Source organism: Podarcis gaigeae (genome assembly GCF_964106915.1).
Source record: "Podarcis gaigeae genome assembly, chromosome: 3".
Classification (NCBI taxonomy): domain Eukaryota; kingdom Metazoa; phylum Chordata; class Lepidosauria; order Squamata; family Lacertidae; genus Podarcis; species Podarcis gaigeae.
Genome location: NC_139680.1, coordinates 117,471,822 through 117,492,620, shown reverse-complemented (window position 1 = coordinate 117,492,620; position 20,799 = coordinate 117,471,822). Strand labels below are relative to the sequence as shown.

Genomic DNA, 20,799 nt, shown 5'->3' with positions numbered 1-20,799 from the left:
ATAGCATCTAGATCAAGGGAAGTAATAGTGCCACTGTATTCTGCTCTGGTCAGACCTCACCAGGAGTACTGTGTCCAGTTCTGGGCACCACAGTTCAAGAAGGACACTGACAAACTGGAACGTGTCCAGAGGAGGGCAACCAAAATGGTCAAAGGCCTGGAAAAGATGCCTTATGAGGAACAGCTAAGGGAGCTGGGCATGTTTAGCCTGGAGAAGAGGAGGTTAAGGGGTGATATGATAGCCATGTTCAAATATATCAAAGGATGTCACATAGAGGAGGGAGAAAGGTTGTTTTCTGATGCTCCAGAGAAGCGGACACGGAGCAATGGATCCAAACTACAAGAAAGAAGATTCCACCTAAACATTAGGAAGAACTTCCTGACAGTAAAAGCTGTTCGACAGTGGAATTTGCTGCCAAGGAGCGTGGTGGAGTCTCCTTCTTTGGAGGTCTTTAAGCAGAGGCTTGACAGCCATATGTCAGGAGTGCTCTGATGGTGTTTCCTGCTTGGCAGGGGGTTGGACTCGATGGCCCTTGTGGTCTCTTCCAACTCTTCTATGATTCTATGATTCAACCTCTGCTTAAAAACCTCCAAGGAAGGAGAATTCACAACCTCCCAAGGGAGTCTGTTCCACTGCCAAACAGCTCTTGCTGTCAGAAAGTTTCTGTGTATGTTTAGTCGGAATCTCCCTACTTGTAACTTGGAGCCATGGGTTCAAGTCCAACCCTCCAGAGCAGGAGAAAACAAGCTTGCTCCATCTTCCATGTGACAGCCCTTGAGGAATTTGAAGATGGCTATCATATCTCCCTTGAGTCTTCTCTTTTCCAGGCTCTTTTCCAGTTTCTGTGTTCAAACAGCGGTGCCGCAGTTAATGAAGGTAATTGAGGAGCAACCTCTGTGATTTAGCCAGCCTTGTTAATTACGGCATGAAGAACCTCCAGGAAGAGACATTGTTCCCCAGGGAATTGGCCCTTAGACTTCAGGGTGTGATATGACATGATAGCCATCTTCGAAGAGGGGCTGTCCCAGGGAAGATCCTGTCGTTTTCTGCTGCTTCGGTGGGTAATAATAAGAAGAAGAAATTTTATTTATACCCCACCCTCCCCAGGCAAGACCGGCTAACACCAGGTATAAAAACAATTGATTGAAATACAACTTAAAAACAAGATTAAAATGCAACCTTAAAATGCAGCCTCATTTCAGCAGAAACTCAAAAACTTTTGGGGGATGAAAACGTCAAGTCTTCACCAAGGCTAACTATCCAGACTGGTCCTACGTGGGCCAGAAAAAAGCCAGGGAAGTCCCCAAATAGGGGTTCCATCACAGAAGGAGAAAGAAAAGAGGGGGAGGGGATCAGGCTGATTCCAAGACAAAGGCAAGGCGGAACAACACTGTCTTAAAGGCCCTGCGGAAAGAGATCAGATCCCGCAGGGCCCTGGTCTCATGAGACAGAGCGTTCCACAAGGCGGAAGTCAGAGTTGAAAAGGCCCTGGCTCTGGTTCATGCTAATCTAACTTCCTTAGGGCTTGGGACCTCTAGGGTGTTGCTATTTATGGACCTTAAGGTAGGACCCAAACCTAAAAGGTAAAGGTAAAGGGACCATTAGGTCCAGTTGCGGACGACTCTGGGGTTGTGGCGCTCATCTCGCTTTACGGCCGAGGAAGCCGGCGTACAGCTTCCGGGTCATGTGGCCAGCATGACGAAGCCACTTCTGATCAGTTGGCGGTTCAAATTCACACGACGGGGTGAGTTCCCGTTGTTCTGTCCCAGCTCCTGCCAACCTAGCAGTTCGAAAGCACACCAGTGCAAGTAGATAAATAGGTACTGCTGTGGTGGGAAGGTAAATGGTGTTTTTTTGTGCGCCCTGGCACTTGTCACAGTCCTCTGTGTGCCAGAAGTGGTTTAGTCCTGCTGGCCACATGACCTGGAAAGCTGTCTGTGGACAAATGCCGGCTCCCTTGGGCAGAAAGCGAGATGAGCGACACAACCCTATGGTTGCCTTTAACTGGACCTAACCATCCAGGGCTCTTTTACCTTTACCCAATTACAGTGGAACCTCTACTTGCGACCATAATCCACTCCGGAGGTCCGTCTGGAGGTTGAAACAGGTTGCTGGGAGAGGTGCTGTTGTGGGCAGGCGCTGGCAGCAACCGCCGCTCTGTGCATGCGCGAACGGCGGTCGCCACTTCTGCGCATGCGTGACCAGCGGCAAAACTGCCAGTTACTTCTGGGTTTGCTGTGGACGTTGGGCGAAATGGACGTAAGCAGAGGCGGATGTAAGAAGAGGTCTGACTGTATTTATTCCCCACCCTTCTCCCTAAAGTCCCAAAGCAGGTTACAGCATTAAAAACAAAGTTAAAAACAATTTATAACCATGCAAATGAGGTGGATCTTAACAACGTTGCACCTCAAGCATCAAAAGCCAGGAGAAAGAGGAGTACTTGCAGCTTTCTCCAAAATCTGTGTTGGTACAAAAATGTGTGTTATTGGGAGAGACACTCGTGCTAAAATGCTGGTGGATTTTCACGGGCACTTTTTTAAAAAAAACTTCAGTGCAGAATATAAAATCGGGGGGGGGGGGATGAGGAACTGAGATAAATCCAAACGGAGCCTCTACGTGTGTTCATGAGGAGGAAGAAAGAGAGAGAGAGAAAGAGGGGGCGGCTATTTTTCTTGAAGAATAAACAAGCCGTGATTTCTCCTCCTCAGCCCTTTGCTTAAACATGAAGGCAGCACCAGGGCTCATAACATCCGGCTCGAGGGGCCGGCTTCTGTTATCAGGCAGGAAACAGCTCTGGATACATCCGCTCCTTCGCCTCGGCAGCCCAAGCCACCTCCAGTGGCAAGATCTGGCAGGAAAACACGAGTGTCGTGCCTTGAGTCCTTCTCCTTTAGCACAGCGGGAGTCCTGCCTCTGCAGCTCAGGCGGGGAAAATATATTGCCTTCCCTGATTACAGCAGGAGAAAGTCTTCTGACTTGGGAGAGCAGGAGGATCTGTATGGCTAATGTCTCACATAGTGGACTTGTCCCAGAGGAGGCCGCAAACCCAGCTTTGAGAGGCCTTTGATAAAGATTGACCTCTTTCATGGAATTATAGGACCTTAAGGATGTGGGTGGCGCTGTGGGTTAAACCACAGAGCCTAGGGCCTGCTGCTCAGAAGGTTGGCGGTTCAAATCCCCGCGACGGGGTGAGCTCCCGTTGCTCAGTCCCTGCTCCTGCCAACCTAGCAGTTCGAAAGCACGTCAAAGTGCAAGTAGATAAATAGGTCCCGCTCCAGCGGGAAGGTAAACGGCACTTCCGTGCACTGCTCTGGTTTGCCAGAAGCGGCTTAGTCATGCTGGCCACATGACCCGGAAGCTGTACGCCGGCCCCCTCGACCAATAAAGCGAGATGAGCGCCACAACCTCAGAGTCGTCCGCGACTGGACCTAATGGTCAGGGTCCCTTTACCTTAAGGTCCACAAATGACAACATGTTGGAGGTCTCAGGTCGCAAGGTGGTTAGATTGGTCTCAGCTAGGGCCAGGGCCTTTTCAGTACTGGCCCCGACTTGGTGGAACACCAAGAGACTAGGGCCCTGCGGGACTTGACATCTTTCCGCAGGGCCTGCAAGCCAGAGCTGTTCCGCCTGGCTTTTGGTTTGGACTCAGTCTGACCCTTATGTTTCCCTCCCCTTACGGTTTTGACTTTTAAAATGAGGCTGCATTTCAAATTGCATTTTAACCTGTATTTTAAATTGGTGTGTCCCCCCCCCCCCATTATGTCTTTACTGTAATTTTACTGGTATTAGCCGCCCTGAGCCCGGCTCTGGCCTGGGAGGGCAGAGTATAAATAATTTTTATTATTATTATCTAGTTCGACCCCCTGTAATGCAGGAATCTCAGCTAAAACAAGTTCAATACTTTGCTGCGCAATAGAGTTGTCACAATACAAAGAGCGCAACAGGCTGAATGATAATAACTGTGAAAATTTTACTGGTTATTTCCTGTTGGTTACTTCTTTTAAGTAAACTAAGGACTGTGTTACACAGAAGAAGCAAAAAGAAAAGAAAAGAAAAGAAAAGAAAAAAGAAAAGAAGACATGTATTTATATTGGAATTAGCCTCATAAGTTATACACCGTACATATGAACTGTATATGTTGCACATACTGGGCTAGACCTTTACAATAGGAAATAACCAGTAAAATTTCCAGCCTGTTGCGCTTTGTGTATTGTGGAATCTCAGCTAAAGCGCCCACGGCCTCTGCTTTAAAACTGCCAAGGTAAGGAGGAGAGTCCAGGGAGGGAATCCGCTCCACTGTCAAGCAGCTCTTACCAACAGAAAGTCCTTTCTGAGATTTAGTTGGAAACTCCTTTTCTTACAATTTGAATCCATCGGTTCGCCCCTCGCTCTCTGGAGAAGCAGAAAACACGATTTGCTGGAACGCAACACATTTGCAGGCAACTCTGAAAGCAGAACTAAGCTGCTCTTCTTATGAGTAGATATTTTGCAGAGTCCTGATCCGAAGGCTGCAGCATCCACAACATTTCCTTTCTTGGCTGACAAGGGTTTTAACTCCTGAAATTCTGGGGCTGGCAATCAAGGGTATTAGGGAGGAAGGTGGAGATCACCACACGATTCTCAAGATTCAAGGAAATGATCTTCCAGGGATGCACTGACACACATGGGCCATGTTCCAGCGACTATCCGGGAAGGGTGATGTAATGATGCCTCATGATTACTAACACAGCAGTCTGCACGGCAATCATATAGGCTGCAGATGGACCTGAATGATGGGTAATTTTTTTATTTTAAAGTAAAATAGAATTTCCACTCCTCTAGCTTCAGGGATCTTGGTGCAGCCCCTGACAATTCGAATGAGCTTCTGCAAGTGAACTTGTGACGGTCATTGTGAAAATTCAGAAGCATTTCAAATGTATGCATTGTTGCGTGCAATTCTTCTTTTGCGTTTTTTGCAAAGCAATCGTCCCTAATGCATGTATGCATGTTGTTTGCACTGACATATGCACATCACATATGCACATGACAGCAGTCATGAAATTAAAAGATGCCTGCTTCTTGGGAGGAAAGCGATGACAAACCAAGAGAGCATCTTAAAAAGCAGAGACATCACCTTGCTGACAAAGGCCCGTATAGTTAAAGCTATGGTTTTCCCAGTAGTGATGTATGGAAGTGAGAGCTGGACTATCAAGAAGGCTGTCTATCACCTTCCACTGTCAAACAGCTCTTACCATCAGAAATCTTTTCCTGATGCTCAGTCACAATTTCCTTTCTTGCAACTTGAAGCCAATGGTTTGGAGCAAGAGAAAACAAGCATGCTCCCTCCTCCATGTGAAGCCCTTGAAGCCCTTGAAAGCCCTTGAAATATTTGAAAGTATTAAAAGACCTTTACTGTAATGAGGGTGAAAGAGGAGAGCGCAAAAGATGGCCTGAAGCGCAACATCAACAAAACTAAGATCATGGCCACTGGGCCCATCACCTCCTGGCAAATGACAAAGCTAGAAAGCATCTTACAAAGCAGACTCCCTGGAAAAGACCCTGATGTTGGGAAAGATAGAGGGCACAAGGAGAAGGGGACGACAGAGGACGAGATGGTGGGACAGTGTTCTTGAAGCTATCAACATGAGTTTGACCAAACTGTGGGAGGCAGTGGAAGACAGGAGTGCCTGGCGTGCTCTGGTCCATGGGGTCACGAAGAGTCGGACACAACTAAACAACTAAACAACAACATGCACACTTTACCCAACTATCTGCAATTTTGCTTGGCTGGAGAACTGCATCGCAAAATTCAGAGAAGTGGGCATTTCAGAAGATGGCTGTGTTTTGGTTTGTGGGTTGTCTTGGAAATTGCAAATTGGGTATGATTGACTGTCAGCGTGAACTGAATTGAATTTCTTCTCCAGCCCAACTGGTGGATCATGCCATACACATGAAGAAGAAGAAGAGTTTGGATTTGATATCCTGCCTTTCACTCCCCTTCAGGAGTCTCAAAGCGGCTAACATTCTCTTTTCCCTTCCTCCCCCACAACAAACACTCTGTGAGGTGAGTGGGGCTGAGAGACTTCACAGAAGTGTGACTGGCCCAAGGTCACCCAGCAGCTGCATGTGGAGGAGCGGAGACGCGAACCCGGTTACCCAGGATTACGAAACTACCGCTCTTAACCACTACACCACACTGGGCAGGTTATCCTGTCTCCCTCCCTCTTTGTGGCTCTCACCGCTGGAAGGCGCTGCCTCCAATTGCTTCATAGTAGAGCCACTGCTGCAAAAATGTGCCAGAGAGGGAAAGTTTCTTCTCTTATGTCTTGCTAGGATCCTGAAGGCCTCATTGCAGACAGCAACTTCCCAGCCCTCCTTGGAACATCTGAGGCTACTTCTAGACAAGCTGATCATTGAGCCCTGTCAATCCTCCACTCTTTCTGGAGAACCCAAAAGTTGTTTTGCTATTTTGTTAACAGGGTTTTGGATTTTATTTTCCAAAATAAAAGCGGCAGTTTAACTCAGACTTGCATGCTAACGTAACACACATACACCACGTCCCCCGCTGAGAAAAAGATTGACAACAACAACAAACAAACAAACAACTTATTATTTATACCCCACTCGTATGGCTGGGTTTCCCCAGCCACTTTGGACGGCTTCCAACAAAATATTAAAAATGCAATAAAACATCAAACATTAAAAAAACCCCTGGAGTAAGCATATGTAACGAATGAAGCTTTGCAGGGTTAAATAAAGAGACAAATGGTGCAAAAAGTATAAAGATAGAGGTAATCTACATTAGACACAACAATTTAGAAAGAGTAGAAATTTCAAGGTCTTAGAACAAAGTAAGGAAGTCAATATGTATATATGTACATAATGATTAGAATGATGAAATGGTTTTATTTATAGAAGTATGCTTTTGTTTTTTGTTTGTTTGTGTGTGTTTTTTCTCGTGTTTTGTTTTGTTTTATCTTGTTTGTACTGTTTTATTTTGGATTCAATGTTTGTAATTTTTGTTGTAATTTTGCAAGGGGGGGGAACCTTCGTTAAACAGGGCTGCTTTCAGATGTCTTCTAAAAGTCAGATAGATATTTCCTTGACATCTGATGGGAGGGTGTTCCACAGGGCGGGTGCCACCACCGAGAAGGCCCTCTGCTTGGTTCCCTGTAACCTCACTTCTCGCAGGGAGGGAACCACCAGAAGGCCCTCAGAGCTGGACCTCAGCATCCGGGCAGAATGATAGGGGTGGAGACGCTCCTTCAGGTCTACTGGGCCGAGGCCATTTAGGACAACTACCCGGGAGATGGTACCATTGTCCCTGCTGTGAAATGAGCAGTAGGGTTTCAGCTACCAGTTCCCAGAGAATGCCAGTTTAACCCACCTCAATTCCATGGCATGGATTTCCCCTGAGATTGGCGGGAGAAGGGCAGTCAATGGAATGCAATTGCTGCTTTTTAGTTTGGAGAAATGGCTTTTAGCTGTGATGGCAATGCTCTCATTTCTGAATTCCACTTGCTGGAATCCACAGGACGGGAGAGGGCTCTTGTGCTCAGATCCTGCTTCCATGGTTCCCATTGAGGCATCTGATTGTCTACACCAGGCACAGGCAAACTTGCCCCTCCAGCTGTTTTGGGATTACAACTCCCATCATCCAGCTAACAGGACCAGCAGTCAGGGATGATGGGAACTGTAGTCCCCAAACAGCTGGAGGACCAAGTTTGGAAATGCCTGGTCTACAAGATGTTGCACTAAGACAGGCCCTTGGCCTGATCCTGCAGTCTCTTCTGATGTTCTGATGTGCACATGGAACGCTTTTGGAAGCAAGGTCCAAACATGTCATTATTTTTTTATGACCTGTAACGTTATCATTACTTGATTGGGCTTAATTGGGTTGCTGCGGTTAGATTGCTCTTTGCAAAGATTGAGACGCAATAATCAGCCCGCCAGGTTTATCAATGGCTTGTTGATTGATGGGTGCCCTTTAGCGGTGGGGCGGTGGGGGGGCAGGGAGGATGAACTATTTGGCAACCGCCCGTTTTCTCTACCCAGACCTAAGATGCAGAATAGGCTCATTCAAAGTGCCTCGATTGCAGGTGAGGCGAAAGATGTCGATAGCTTCGTTATCTCGAAGATAGCATCGTACCGCCCAGCCGTTGCATAAACCCTCTTCAAAGCAACACACGAACACTGATCAACAAACCGCCTCCGCATTGCATTCTTGAGGTTTCCCATGTTCTCAGAATTGCTCGATATTTAATGTGATTCCTTGATTGGGCCTAATTGGGTTGCAGTTCCTCGGGCAGGCGGATGAAGTCAGAGAGGCATCCCCAATGCATTTCAATGGGGATATACCGTATTTTTCCGTCTATAAGACGCCCCCATGTATAAGATTCCCCATATTTTGGGGGACTCTGATTTAAGAAAATGGGGGGCAATACTATCCATGTATAAGATGAGCCCAGATTATGAACATTATTTTAGAATAAAAAAAAAAGTATGGTAATAACCTCTTGCCATCACCACAGAACCAGCACTATTATTACAAGTCCCACATAATACCTGTTCCACGTTTGTAAGAAATCATTTTTTAGTCTGGCGGTGGCTACACTTTGGAATTCCCTGCCTATTGATATCAGGCTGTGTGCTCTTGGGTGCCTGCTAAAAACATTTTTGTTTAGATAGGTCTACTCAGATGTGTAGAACATTGGCATGTGTTTTAACCCATTTTTATTTCTTTGCTGATTTTGTTTCCCTGGAATGTTTTTAACTATTTATTCTCTCCATATTGCACTTTGAGGTTTTTATGACAACCAAGCAGCGTGTGATTTTTATGAAATAAACAAACAAGCAAACCAGACCATCGCTTTTAACACGCACTTCGCTTTTGTTCCATCTGGAGAATCGAGGGCGTAAATAGCAATGAAGGAAACTTTCCGGGAATATCTCCTCCACAACCCTGCTCCATTGTGGCTCCCCAGTATTCCTTGGCTGTGTGTATGTGAGGGAGGGGGTGCTGTTGAACTGAACAATTAAAACAAGTTGTGTGTAAATGCATCTAGAGTAATAACGCTCTCTGACGTTTAGGGAAGTTTTTAATGTTTTATGTTTTATCATGTTTTTAATATTCTGTTGGGAGCCGCCTAGAGTGGCTGGGATGGGTTATAAATAATTTGATGTTGTTGCTGCTGCTGCTGTTGTTGTTGTTGTGAGCTTTTGGGGGCACAGTTGTTGAGATTCCCCCCCCAAAAAAATCTCTAAAAGAGTAATGAGGTCTAGTGCCGAGGGCCTTCTGGCAGTTCCCTCACTGCGAGAAGCCAAGTTACAGGGAACGAGGCAGAGGGCCTTCTCGGTGGTGGCACCCTCCCTGTGGAACGCCCTCCCACCAGATGTCAAAGAGAAGAACAACTACCAGACTTTTAGAAGACATCTGAAGGCAGCCCTGCTTATGGAAGCTTTTAATGTTTAACAGACCACTATTTTAATACTTTGTTGGAAGCCGCCCAGAGTGGCTGGGGAAACCCAGCCAGATGGACGGGGTATAAATAATAAATTATTATATTATTATTATAATTAGAATGAACTTTTTCATTCAGCTATTTGAAGGAAATTCAACAAAAACACAATGCTTCCAATATGGTAAGGGTGCGGTACCTCCGGGTTTCTCCGGATTTTTTTGACATTTTCTGAAATTTTGCCCCACCACTCTTTCTAACGGGTCAATCCTGTATATGTCTGGGAAAACATGGACGTATGGCAGTGCTACCAGAAAGACTTCCTTTCTCCATTGCAGGCTCCCTTCCAACTCGGCAATTCTATGACTCTATTATTTGCTAATCGATGCTGGTACTTCCCTCTAGGTTGAGGTGATTCAGTGTTAATGCGTCCAGAGAGCAAACATGAACATCCTCCCTCTTTGCTAACGTTTTGTGAATACAGTGGTACCTCAGGTTACAGACGCTTCAGGTTACAGACTCCGCTAACCCAGAAATAGTACCTCGGGTTAAGAACTTTGCTTCAGGATGAGAACAGAAATCGTGCTCTGGCGGCGCAGTGGCAGCAGGAGGCCCCATTAGCTAAAGTGGTGCTTCAGGTTAAGAACAGTTTCAGGTTAAGAACGGGCCTCCGGAACGAATTAAGTACTAAACCCAAGGTACCACTGTATGTGTGTGTCATGCACACAGCATACATTTAAAGCGCATTTGAAGCGCATGGCTTCATTCGAAGCATGCTACGAAGTGGAGTTTGTTAAGGGTGCTGGGAATTGTAGCTCTGTGGCGCTGGTGGGGAGTCCAGTTCCCTGGATTATTTGGGGGAAGCTATGCATCTGAAAGGGACGCGGGTGGCGCTGTGGGTTAAACCGCAGAGCCTAGAGCTTGCCGATCAGAAGGTCGACGGTTCGAATCCCCACAATGGGGTGAGCTCCTGTCGTTCGGTCCGTCTCCTGCCAACCTAGCAGTTCGAAAGCATGTCAAAGTGCAAGTAGATTAATAGGTACCACTCTGGCGGGAAGGTAAACGGCATTTCCATGCAGTGCTCTGGTTCGCCAGAAGCGGCTTAGTCATGCTGGCCACATGACCCGGAAGCTGTATGCCGGCTCCCTCGGCCAGTAAAGCGAGATGAGCGCCGCAACCCCAGAGTCGGCCACGACTGGACCTAACGGTCAGGGGTCCCTTTACCTTTATGCATCTGAAATGTAAGAAACTAAGGCCTCATCCACACCATCCATTTAAAGCACAATGATATCACTTGGTTCTTAAACTTTTTTCTCCACTCTACTCTTTTGGAATAAAATTTTGGGGGGGGGGGCAAGAAATACCTTGGAAAACAAAAAGAAACAACTCCCATCAGTGCCTGGTTTAGAATAGGGCTACCATACATATCCAGATTTTCTTGGACATTACTGGGATTTCAAAGGCGCTTTGAATTGCATCTTAAGCAAGTAAATCGAAAGTTGCGTCTTTTCAGAGTCACAAAACAAAACAAAATAGAACAGAACTCAACAGTTTTGGGGTTTTTCTTAAAGAAAGGTCAACAATTCAGGGGTCTCCTGGCTTTTACTTTCTGAAATATGGCAACCCTAACCTAGAACACAACTAAAGACAACAAAAGAATATTTTGAAACTAATTGTACTCATTTTCACCTTGTATAAGAACAAGCACAAAGGAGGTTCCCAGCCTGCTCACAGGTGCTTATAATATCAGTGGAAACAGTTGGTAACCGCCTTCAATTTTAATCTGAAGATTGCCACTTGTCCAGTTTTAACTTTAACTTGTTTGAATTAATCGTGGGATGTATCTTAATTTATTGATCGCTTGTTTTTATGCATTGTCTTACTTGTATGATGTTAGCCACTCTGAGTCCGGCTTTGGCTGGGGAGGGCAGAATATAAATAAAATTTATTATTATTATTACTAAGCACTTCCGCCCTGCAGAGGAGGTGGGATTGCGGGCGTCATGGCCCCACCATGCGCACAGTGGCTGGAGCCCAGTCCTCGCGCGATTGGGGGAATCCCTGGCCATGACACCCCCTGGCCAGCCAATCGGTATGGCCCACCCGATTTAAACACAGGCGTGGCCGGGGATCTCCCTCTTCCCCCCCCCCCATACCAGCTGTTCCTGTTTCCCACCCTCCTGTCCTATAAGGTATTCGTTCCTTGACCTTGCTATGTATCTTGGTTGGGCGCCATTGAGGGGCCTGATAGGAATTTTTCCACGTGGCAAATTGGCACCAGCCACTTGGTTTTCACCTACCTCGTAGCAAATCGTCACAGCTTTCTGGGTATTGGTGGTTAGGCATTAGTATTGTTCTGTAGATGGAAGAGGGGAGATAGCGCCATCACCTGCCCTGCATATTGAAGGGTAGTCCAATAAAGGGTTCTGGGGGGAGTGGCCCTGTCCGTAGCCTATGGAGGTGAGGGCCTAAGGCATGCCCCCCCCGAGTGGTGACCCTGGAGGAGTTCCTAGCTGATGTGCATCAACTAGTGCACCCCTACTGGTGGTTAACCCTTCCCGGACTTCAAGCGGACGGGCTGGAGTCGGATATAGTCGATTAGGACCAATGCCTAAGCCAGTACTGCCCATCACCTGTAACCAATAAAGCTGTGGCCATATTTAGCCCATTAACCTTAAATAATTGTGTCATGTGTCTTTATTTCCACTGGGGAGGACGGGAACTCGCCACACAAGCACTACTACACTGAAGCATGAGACTCTTAATCCTAGCGTTGGACGCAAGCACTACTACACTACACTACACTGAAGCATGAGACTCTTAATCCACATTGGGCAAAAGAGCCCTGCATTTCAGGGGGTTAGACTAGATGACTCTAGCGGTCCCTTCCCACACTACAATTCTATGTTTAAATATTTCTTTGATTGCCCTTGAATCTTCTTGCCACACTTGCCATCCTCTCCTGCCGCACCCTTTGAGAACCGCTGCTTTAAACAGCCATAGCTTCCTCCACAGAATTATGGGAGCTATAGTTTGTGAAAGGTGCTGAGAGTTGCTAGGAAACGCTTGTTCAGCCCCACCGCCCGCCTGAGCTACAATTCCCTGAATCGTTTGCCAATCAATTCCTGTCCTCAGGGAACTCTGGGAGGGGGGGTCCTAACAAATTTCAGTATCTATTACTCTACAGCTCCCAGATTTTTTTAGGGGGTGCCACATCTGTTTAAAGTGGCATTACAGCGCTTTAAATATATTTCTCTTCTTCTTTTAAATTTTGTTTTCTATTAATATTTTATAGAAGAATTTCAGTAACAGTGTTTCAAATGTAGTGTGTGGCCTTTTATCTCTGTGACAACAGAAAAAATAAAGGAATAAGAATCCACCTTCCCCAAGCCTTCTGCTCTCCAGAAAAGATTGACAATTTTCATATAAAAATGCATTTATTTAACTTAAATACTTTATGCCAACGGAAAATGTCCACACTTAAGATCACAGAGGGAAGCAAAATTAAAAGGAACATTTTAGCTTAAACATTGTGGTGTTTAATTCATTTATTTTTATATATATTTATATATATATATATATAAGTATTATTTGTATATTAAATCACACACTTCAGGGACATTATTAGAAAAACAAAAACAAGAATGATATAAACCTGCTAACTAATCATTACAATAAGAATAACTCTATTAAATAACTGATTAACAAAGGAGGGAGCAGGAACCGTTCAATTTCCATCGATACAAGATAGTCCCAGAAATGGTGGACAAGGGGGAGATCCTGTGAAGGAGATATGTACAATGTCATTCCAGGCAGAGATACACTGATGCAGGAAAAGGGACAAGTTAAAACATCAAAAACATCTTCCTTCAGTGACAGTTTGATAAAAACACCAGAGCGTTGTGAGGTTGTGGAATCCTTTCCAGCAAAGCTTTGCAGAGACTTTGCGCCAGCAATGAGGAAGATGTTTGGAGGTGAAACGGAGAATATTAATTGGGTGTGTGTGTGTGTGTGTGTGTGCAGAACAGGCTGTTAAATTAATTAACTTCACACAGTCAGGGGATCTAGTTAAAGCCAAGACTCAGCCCTGGAGCACACGAATGAATCACATCTCTGAGAATCTGCTATCCCAATAGCCAGACTCTGAAATGAATCACAAAATACCTGAAATGTCTGAACTTTTCAAGTGGCAGCGTCAGCCTGCAAAACTGACACACTATTTCTGCAAGGCCCCCTGAATTTTAGTCTGCTCATGAAACTGCACCCTCAACACACGTTTACTTGGGCGGTGAGTTTTAAAGACGGGGCCGTAAATCGTTTACTCTATGGTATTCCCACTCACGTCAGTGGGGTTGCAGCAGTGTGGGAGCAGTCGCCGGATCGCGGGAAGAAACAAGGACAACAACTTCTTGTCTTGCAAAATGCCAAAATCTTTGGAGAGGCTGGACCACAGAGGCTGCCAGAACATAGCTGCTTACATGGGAAATGTCCCTCTTAGAGAGACAGGGTGAGAATTTGCCTGCTGTCTCTGCCAAAGGAAAGAGAATTCCTGTTTCATGTATTTGCCCCCTTAAGTTCCAATTTAAAAGACACGCATTTTCAGTGCGCAACTCACGTGCACATCGCAAAATGAAACATGCAAAGCAGGACCAGAAGAATCTTTTCATTTTCTTGTTTTTCCACTGGCAGCAATTTGCATTTTTGAAATTATTATTCCTCGTGGAAATTCATCCCCACTTCAGCGCCAATTCCTCAGAATGAACACATTTTTTGCATCCAGTTTTTGACTAACGTACACATTTCGGCAAGCTGTTTCCCCCGATAAAATGTGTTTTTGTATGTTGTTTTTTGCTAAGATACGCATTTTGGGTGCACTTTCCCCAATATATGCAACAGTGCACAGACTGTTTGGTTGAGGGGTGGCACTGCAAAATTCAAACTCTTGCACATTTTGAAGGACAAACACATCTTGGTTTGCATATTGGCTCAAGAAGAGCAAATGGGGTAGTTTCTCAATGAAATGAAAACAAGCACAAATTTATCCCCCTTTCCTAGATGCACCAGTTTGTAGCCTTAAGAAACTAAGAGAAGCCTCGCTGGGTTTTCCAAACTTGGGCCTCCTGTTGCTTTTGGACTACAATTTCCATCATCCCTGACCACTGATTCTGCTAGCTAGGGATGATGGCAGTTGTAGCCCAACATCAGCTGGAGACCCAAGTTTGAGAAACTCTGGTTTAGATTCAGAGAAGAATGGGATGGTTCGACTTGCAACACAACACCTGCTGCAGATGGCCGGGACATGGAAACCTCTCTCGTTTTCTTGCCACACCGAGAGCACGGCATCTTGGCATGTCGTGCAAAGCAACGTGAAGGTGGAGGAGTGCTTGTGGATGACAAGCCACACCCTGACCTGATCTGCCACGCTGGGCCTACAAAGAGCCATTTCATGAAGTGTGGAAATGGCCCAGAGTGGCAGATCAGGGAGTGGTTCGCTTGTCACCCTACCATCTAATTTAATGAATGCTGACCAGGACAAAAACAAATGACGCAGGAGGAGACAAGACAACAGCTCCTCTCCATACTGAAAAAGATCTTCCAGAGGCACAAAGCACAGGAGTTGTGGGAGGCGGAAAAAAGCCCCCCCCCCCAAGTTACATTTGGATTAAAAGTTCTCGTTACAAGTAGGTAGCCGTGTTGGTCTGCAGTAGTCGAAACAAAATAAAAAAATTCCTTCTAGTAGAGAGATCACCTTGCTAACAAAGGTCTGTATAGTTAAAGCTCTGGTTTTCCCAGTAGTGATGTATGGAAGTGAGAGCTGGACCATAAAGAAGGCTGATCGCCAAAGAATGGATGCTTTTGGATTCTGGTGCTGGAGGAGACTCTTGAGAGTCCCATGGACTGCAAGAAGATCAAACCTATCCATTCTGAAGGAAATCAGCCCTGAGTGCTCACTGGAAGGACAGATCCTGAAGCTGAGGCTCCAAGACTTTGGCCACTTCAAGAGAAGAGAAGACTCCCTGGAAAAGATCCCTGGGAAAGATGGAGGGCACAAGGAGAAGGGGACGACAGAGGACAAGATGGTTGGACAGTGTTCTCGAAGCTACCAGCATGAGTTTGACCCAACTGTGGGAGGCAGTGGAAGACAGAAGTGCCTGGCATGCTCTGGTCCATGGGTCACGAAGAGTCGGACACAACTAAACGACTAAACAACAACAAGTACCTTAGAGACCAACTAAGTTTGTTATTGGTATGAGCTTTCTTGTGCATGCACACTTCTTCAGATATATTGAAACAAAAATCACCAGACCCTTATATATAGTGGGAGGGTTGAGGGGGGTATTACTCAGAAGGGTGAGGAAAAAGCAAGGGATGAGAAAGATCTAACTCTATACAAGATCTCAAAGCAGCTGTCTTATTACAAAAGAATTTCCGAAACAGACTGAAAAGAGAAGCTGCTGAACTGCAACTTAGTACCAAACCTAAAACCATGGAGAGACCTGGTCTGAATAGAGACCTTGGATTCTTATCTCATTATGCATGATAAAGCTATTTTTGGCCATCTCACCCCTTGCTTTTTCCTGTAAGACCAATTGCAGTCGTTAACAGCCGTCAACTGTTTTACCACACCTATCAGCCAATCACCCATCTCCCACCACCCTTCTGAGTAATACCCCTCCCCACCCTCTCACTATATATAATGGCCTGGTGACTTCTGTTTTAGTGTATCTGAAGAAGTGTGCATGCACATGAAAGCTCATGCCAAAAACAAACTTAGTTGGTCTCTACGGTGCTACTGGAAGGATTTTTAAAATTTTGTTTCAATTTGGATTAAAAGGTTTGAGCAAAAACGTCGCTGCCAAGAGAGCCATTAAGTCAGGCTTCCTCAGCCTCGGCCCTCCAGATGTTTTTGGCCTACAACTCCCATGATACCTAGCTAGCAGGACCAGTGGTCAGGGATGATGGGAATTGTAGTCTCAAAACATCTGGAGGGCCGAGGTTGAGGAAGCCTGCATTAAGTGATGGAATGAGCTGGCTTGGAAGACTGGGAGCTTCTAGGGAAGGCTGGTTAAGAACCTTAGAAGAGCTGGCTGGGTCAGAACTGTAGACTATCTCCTCCACAGTGGCTAGTCAGATGCCTGTGGGAAACCTTCAAGCAGGACCTGGGCACAAGAGCCCTTCCTCCTCCAGGAATTTGTCTAATCTTCTTCCAAAGCCACCCAAGTTGGTGGCCACAGCTACCTCTTGTGGCAGGGAGTTCCACAGGTGAACTATGGCATTCCTTGAAGAAATGCTTCCTTTTATCTGGCCTGAACCTTCCAACGTTCAGCTGCATTGGATTCCCGTCAGTTCTGGCCTTAGGAAAGAGGGGATTTTCTCTCTGGGTGTGTCCACTTTCACTGTTGCCATCACTGGGCAGCTGTTTCGGGGGGAAAAGATTTCTTAGAGGAGACAGTTGGATGGTCGCCAGGTCACTTCTGTCAGGGCTCTCGGAGAGCATCCAAACTTCACCTTGCCTAGCAAACGGTCTGCTCTGAAGCACTGGTCCCCGTTGAAAATACCCTAATTCGGTACTATCTGTTGATGAAATGTAAACAGAGGTTTATAGAAAGTATGCATGGTGAGAAGAAATCTGGGGTTAGAGGGAGAAATTTGCTTCCTCCTCCTCCTCCTCCCAGATGAGATCTGGGGGTCACCAAGCAAGGCTGATGAGCAGTCGACTCCTGGCGGACAAAATAAAATGCTTCTTTGCAGGAGGCACAGAAAATATTGAGTTGCCACCATTGCCAGTGACTCGAAGAACCTGAGAAGGGGCTTAGGGCAGATTGACTGAGGACAGATGTCTCAAAGGCTTGATGATCTAAACAGAACCTCCAAGTTCAGAGGCAGTGTAACCTTGAATGCCAGGCACTGGAGTCAAAGAATAACTAGGTGAAGAATTGATGCTTTTGAATTCTGGTGCTGGAGGAGACTCTTGTGAGTCCCATGGACTGCAAGAAGATCAAACCTATCCATTCTGAAGGAAATCAGCCCTGAGTACTGACTGGAAGGACAGATCCTGAAGCTGAGGCTCCAAGACTTTGGCCACCTCATGAGAAGAGAAGACTCCCTGGAAAAGACCCTGATGTTGGGAAAGATGGAGGGCACAAGGAGAAGGGGACGACAGAGGATGAGATGGTTGGACAGTGTTCTCAAAGCTACCAGCATGAGTCTGACCAAACTGTGGGAAGCAGTGGAAGACAGGAGTGCCTGGCGTGCTCTGGTCCATGGGGTCATGAAGAGTAGGACATGACTAAACAACTAAACAACATCAACAACATCTAGGTGAGGAAAGTGATGTTATGCTCAATATCTGCTTGCAGGTTTCATGTTGTCTATCGTGAGAACAGAATGCTGGCCCAAATGAGCTGCACCAGCAGCTCTCTCTCTCTCTCTCTCTCTCTCTCTCTCTCTCTCTCTCTCTCTCTCCTTTCTTGCTATGGAGGAGAACCGAGTGGGTCCCTTTCGCCAGGGAAGGATCCTGTGCCAAGCGTCAGAAGTGAAATTCTCCCTGTGCAGCTGAGTCATTCTGCAGATGCGTGCATAAAAGACTGACATCCCTGGAAGTTGACCAACTTCACCCTTGCTCTGGGGAAAAGAAAAACATGATGCAAAGGTTGCCTTTCACAAGGCGCACTTAAGGGATTTTTGTGTTTCCCAAGATGCACGGCGCATGTTGAAACTTGTTGGCATTACTGCATTTTATTTTTTATTTCCAGAAATGCTGCACCCATCATTGAGGAGTCCTGTAGTATCCCTTCTCTTCCTGCTGCTGTGATTGCTCTGGAGATCAGCAATCCTGATGACTTATCACTCAAGCATGCACTTTCTCCCAGGGGTGAAGTAAGCTACATTTTCAGGGATCTTGCCCTACCTAAAAACAAACCAACCAACCCCTCACTGCTTTCTACATGAACTACGCTCCCCAGTTTGAAAATACAGGTGCTAAATCAGCCTTTCAAATAAGTCCATATCTACAAAGAAGTTATTGCAACGCTGATGGTCAGATTTTATGGAGTGGAGGAGAGGGGTATCGGTTCCAAAGTGTGAATATTCGTCCTACTAACATCATTTTTAAAAAGAGGTTTTGTAGTTGGTGGCAGGTACCCTTCTGACGGGCTATTTCTGGCTTCAACCTGAGAAACTATCCCACGCCAGCCCCACAAAAAGGAATGAAAGGACAGAAATCTGAGCACAGACCTCCTGCATTACTCTGTTACGAAGACCTGGAGCGGATCTACACTCATGGTTTTTAACGTCAAGGGATCGTTAAAGAATGGTTTCATTGACTCAGAGGGACACATGATGTTCTACGTTCATAACACATCATTGCCTTGTCTTTCTTATCACTTAATTTTTAAATGTTTTTTACTGCTCTATTGGTGAAACACTGTTCCTATGTCCCCATGTAGAGTTTTACTTATTATTTTTTTACTCCATTCAAACTCCAACAGACAACCCCACCCCGTTCCAATGGTATTCGAGGGGCGGTGTTCAGTTTCCCCTGAACTGAAGGAGAGAGAGAGAAGGAAGAATTAAAATGTGAAACTGGAGTGGAGGAGTGTAGCAACCGGTAACCAGTCGGGGATTATACATTTGACCGGGGGGGACTGGGACCGAGATGAAAAACATTTTAATTGACAAGTATGCCCTGTGTCGTTTTAGAATGACATATCTAAGATTGTTCCAGTAGGGGGAAATGACATTTAACATGTCAGTGTAGATCAGAGGTCAGCAACCTAAGGCCCATGGGCCAGAAGCAGCCTGTGGAGCTGCCTGCTTGCGTGTGGCACTGAATCAGCGCAACACGGCACAAGGACTCGCTTCCGCAGTGCCAAAAATCACATCTCCGCAGAGGCAGATGCCGAAAATTGCAGGCGAACACACGCCAAAAATCACAGGCGCGCGCACTCACAATACGGCCCACGGAGGGATCTCCGTGGGACCGATCCGGCCCAGGCAAGATAAACCTTGCTGACCCCTGGTGTAGATCCAGCCTTGCCTGATGGTACCAAGGCACAAACCACACTCCGTTTAACGGGGGTCGCCTAGGTCAGGGAGGTAAAAAGCTTTGGCCCTCCAGATGCTGCCGGAATACAATTCCCATCATCCCCGATCACCAGCCATGCTGATGGGGATAAAGGTGCTTGTGTCCAGCAACAGCTAGAGGGACACAGGTCTCCCCACCATTGGCCTAGGAGTTAATTTCAAGGTGTTACACCCAAGAACATCTTTGGTTATGGCGATTACCGTCCTAGAGAAGGAAGAGGAGCAGCCAAGCAGATTCACTTTCCAGATTTATTTTTGTTCCCCTGCTGCCTGGGCGAAAGTTAAAGGATGGGAAGGAAACTGCTCAGATCAACATAGAGGCCAATTTTGAGTTCTCCATCTTCGACTCCAGTTTGCAAATCCAACGTGGGGACCCCCAAGCATTTCAGGCCCCTATTGTGGCAAGAGTCCCATAGTTCCCTTGCCCCTCCAATCACCCTAAAAATCAGAGCAGACCCTTCGATCCAATGGGAGGGACAGGAGTGCTTCCCGATTAAGACGCTCTGGCCGTCAGTCAAAAGGTTCCCATTGCCCTTTGAAGTGGAACTGAAAAGGCCTTTCAAACTAAAACTTTCCAAAGGCCTTTCTGAAGTTAAGATGTTAGGAGTCCTTAAGCCTAGCAGGCAACGTCCAAGGCGATTTCAGATCAGACGGGGGAGAGAAACCCTGAGGGAGAAAGGGTAGAGAGAGGCCAAAGGCAGGTTTTTATCGTCCGGCAAATCACCCCAAAGCCTGTCCTCAGTCAGCCTGCAGCGCCAATTTCGTCCCATGGGCCTAAGAAACGCTGTAGCTATTGTAGTAAGTGGCCGTCGCATCGGCAAGGACGGAAATGAGGCTGGTCTCGGAGGAATGGGAGCTGCCCGGCACCTGAGACACCTGGACATGCCCATTGACCACCAACCCGCCAGGCTCCGGGTGTCCGGGGCATTCAGGTACTGGTCAAACTCATTGCGGTCCATCTCTTCCAACAGCTCCGCTTGGCTCAGTTGTTCCAGGCTGTCGAAGTTCTGGTGGTGTTCGGGAGGCGGCGACAGCTGGCCCAGGTGAGGGTGGAGGCCGTGGGGCTGCATGGCCGGGTGGAAAGATGGAGGGGGGTAGTAGTTGCAGGAGGGGGGAGCCGAGCAAGGGGAAGAAGCAGGGTGGGCGGTTTGAGAGATGGGCAGGTGGCCCAGAGGGCGGCCGCACTGCAAGGAGCCGCTGGCGTACTCCAGAGAGTAGGGGCCCCCGGCAGGTTGGAGCGGCAAGGTCTTCGGCACAGGCAGAGGAGAAGAAGCTC

At 46.6% G+C, this 20,799-nt stretch overlaps 1 protein-coding gene across 1 annotated transcript in view; it reads right to left on the bottom strand.

The window, feature by feature from the left end:
• Window positions 1-20,213: 20,213 nt before the first annotated feature.
• SOX7 (SRY-box transcription factor 7) overlaps window positions 20,214-20,799 on the bottom strand; it is a 7,560-nt gene continuing 6,974 nt past the window's right edge. Inside the window, 4 exon segments of the mRNA XM_083731753.1 lie at window positions 20,214-20,449; window positions 20,452-20,745; window positions 20,748-20,771; window positions 20,774-20,796. Coding sequence (XP_083587879.1) covers window positions 20,298-20,449; window positions 20,452-20,745; window positions 20,748-20,771; window positions 20,774-20,796 — 493 coding nt within the window. The 3' untranslated portion in view covers window positions 20,214-20,297.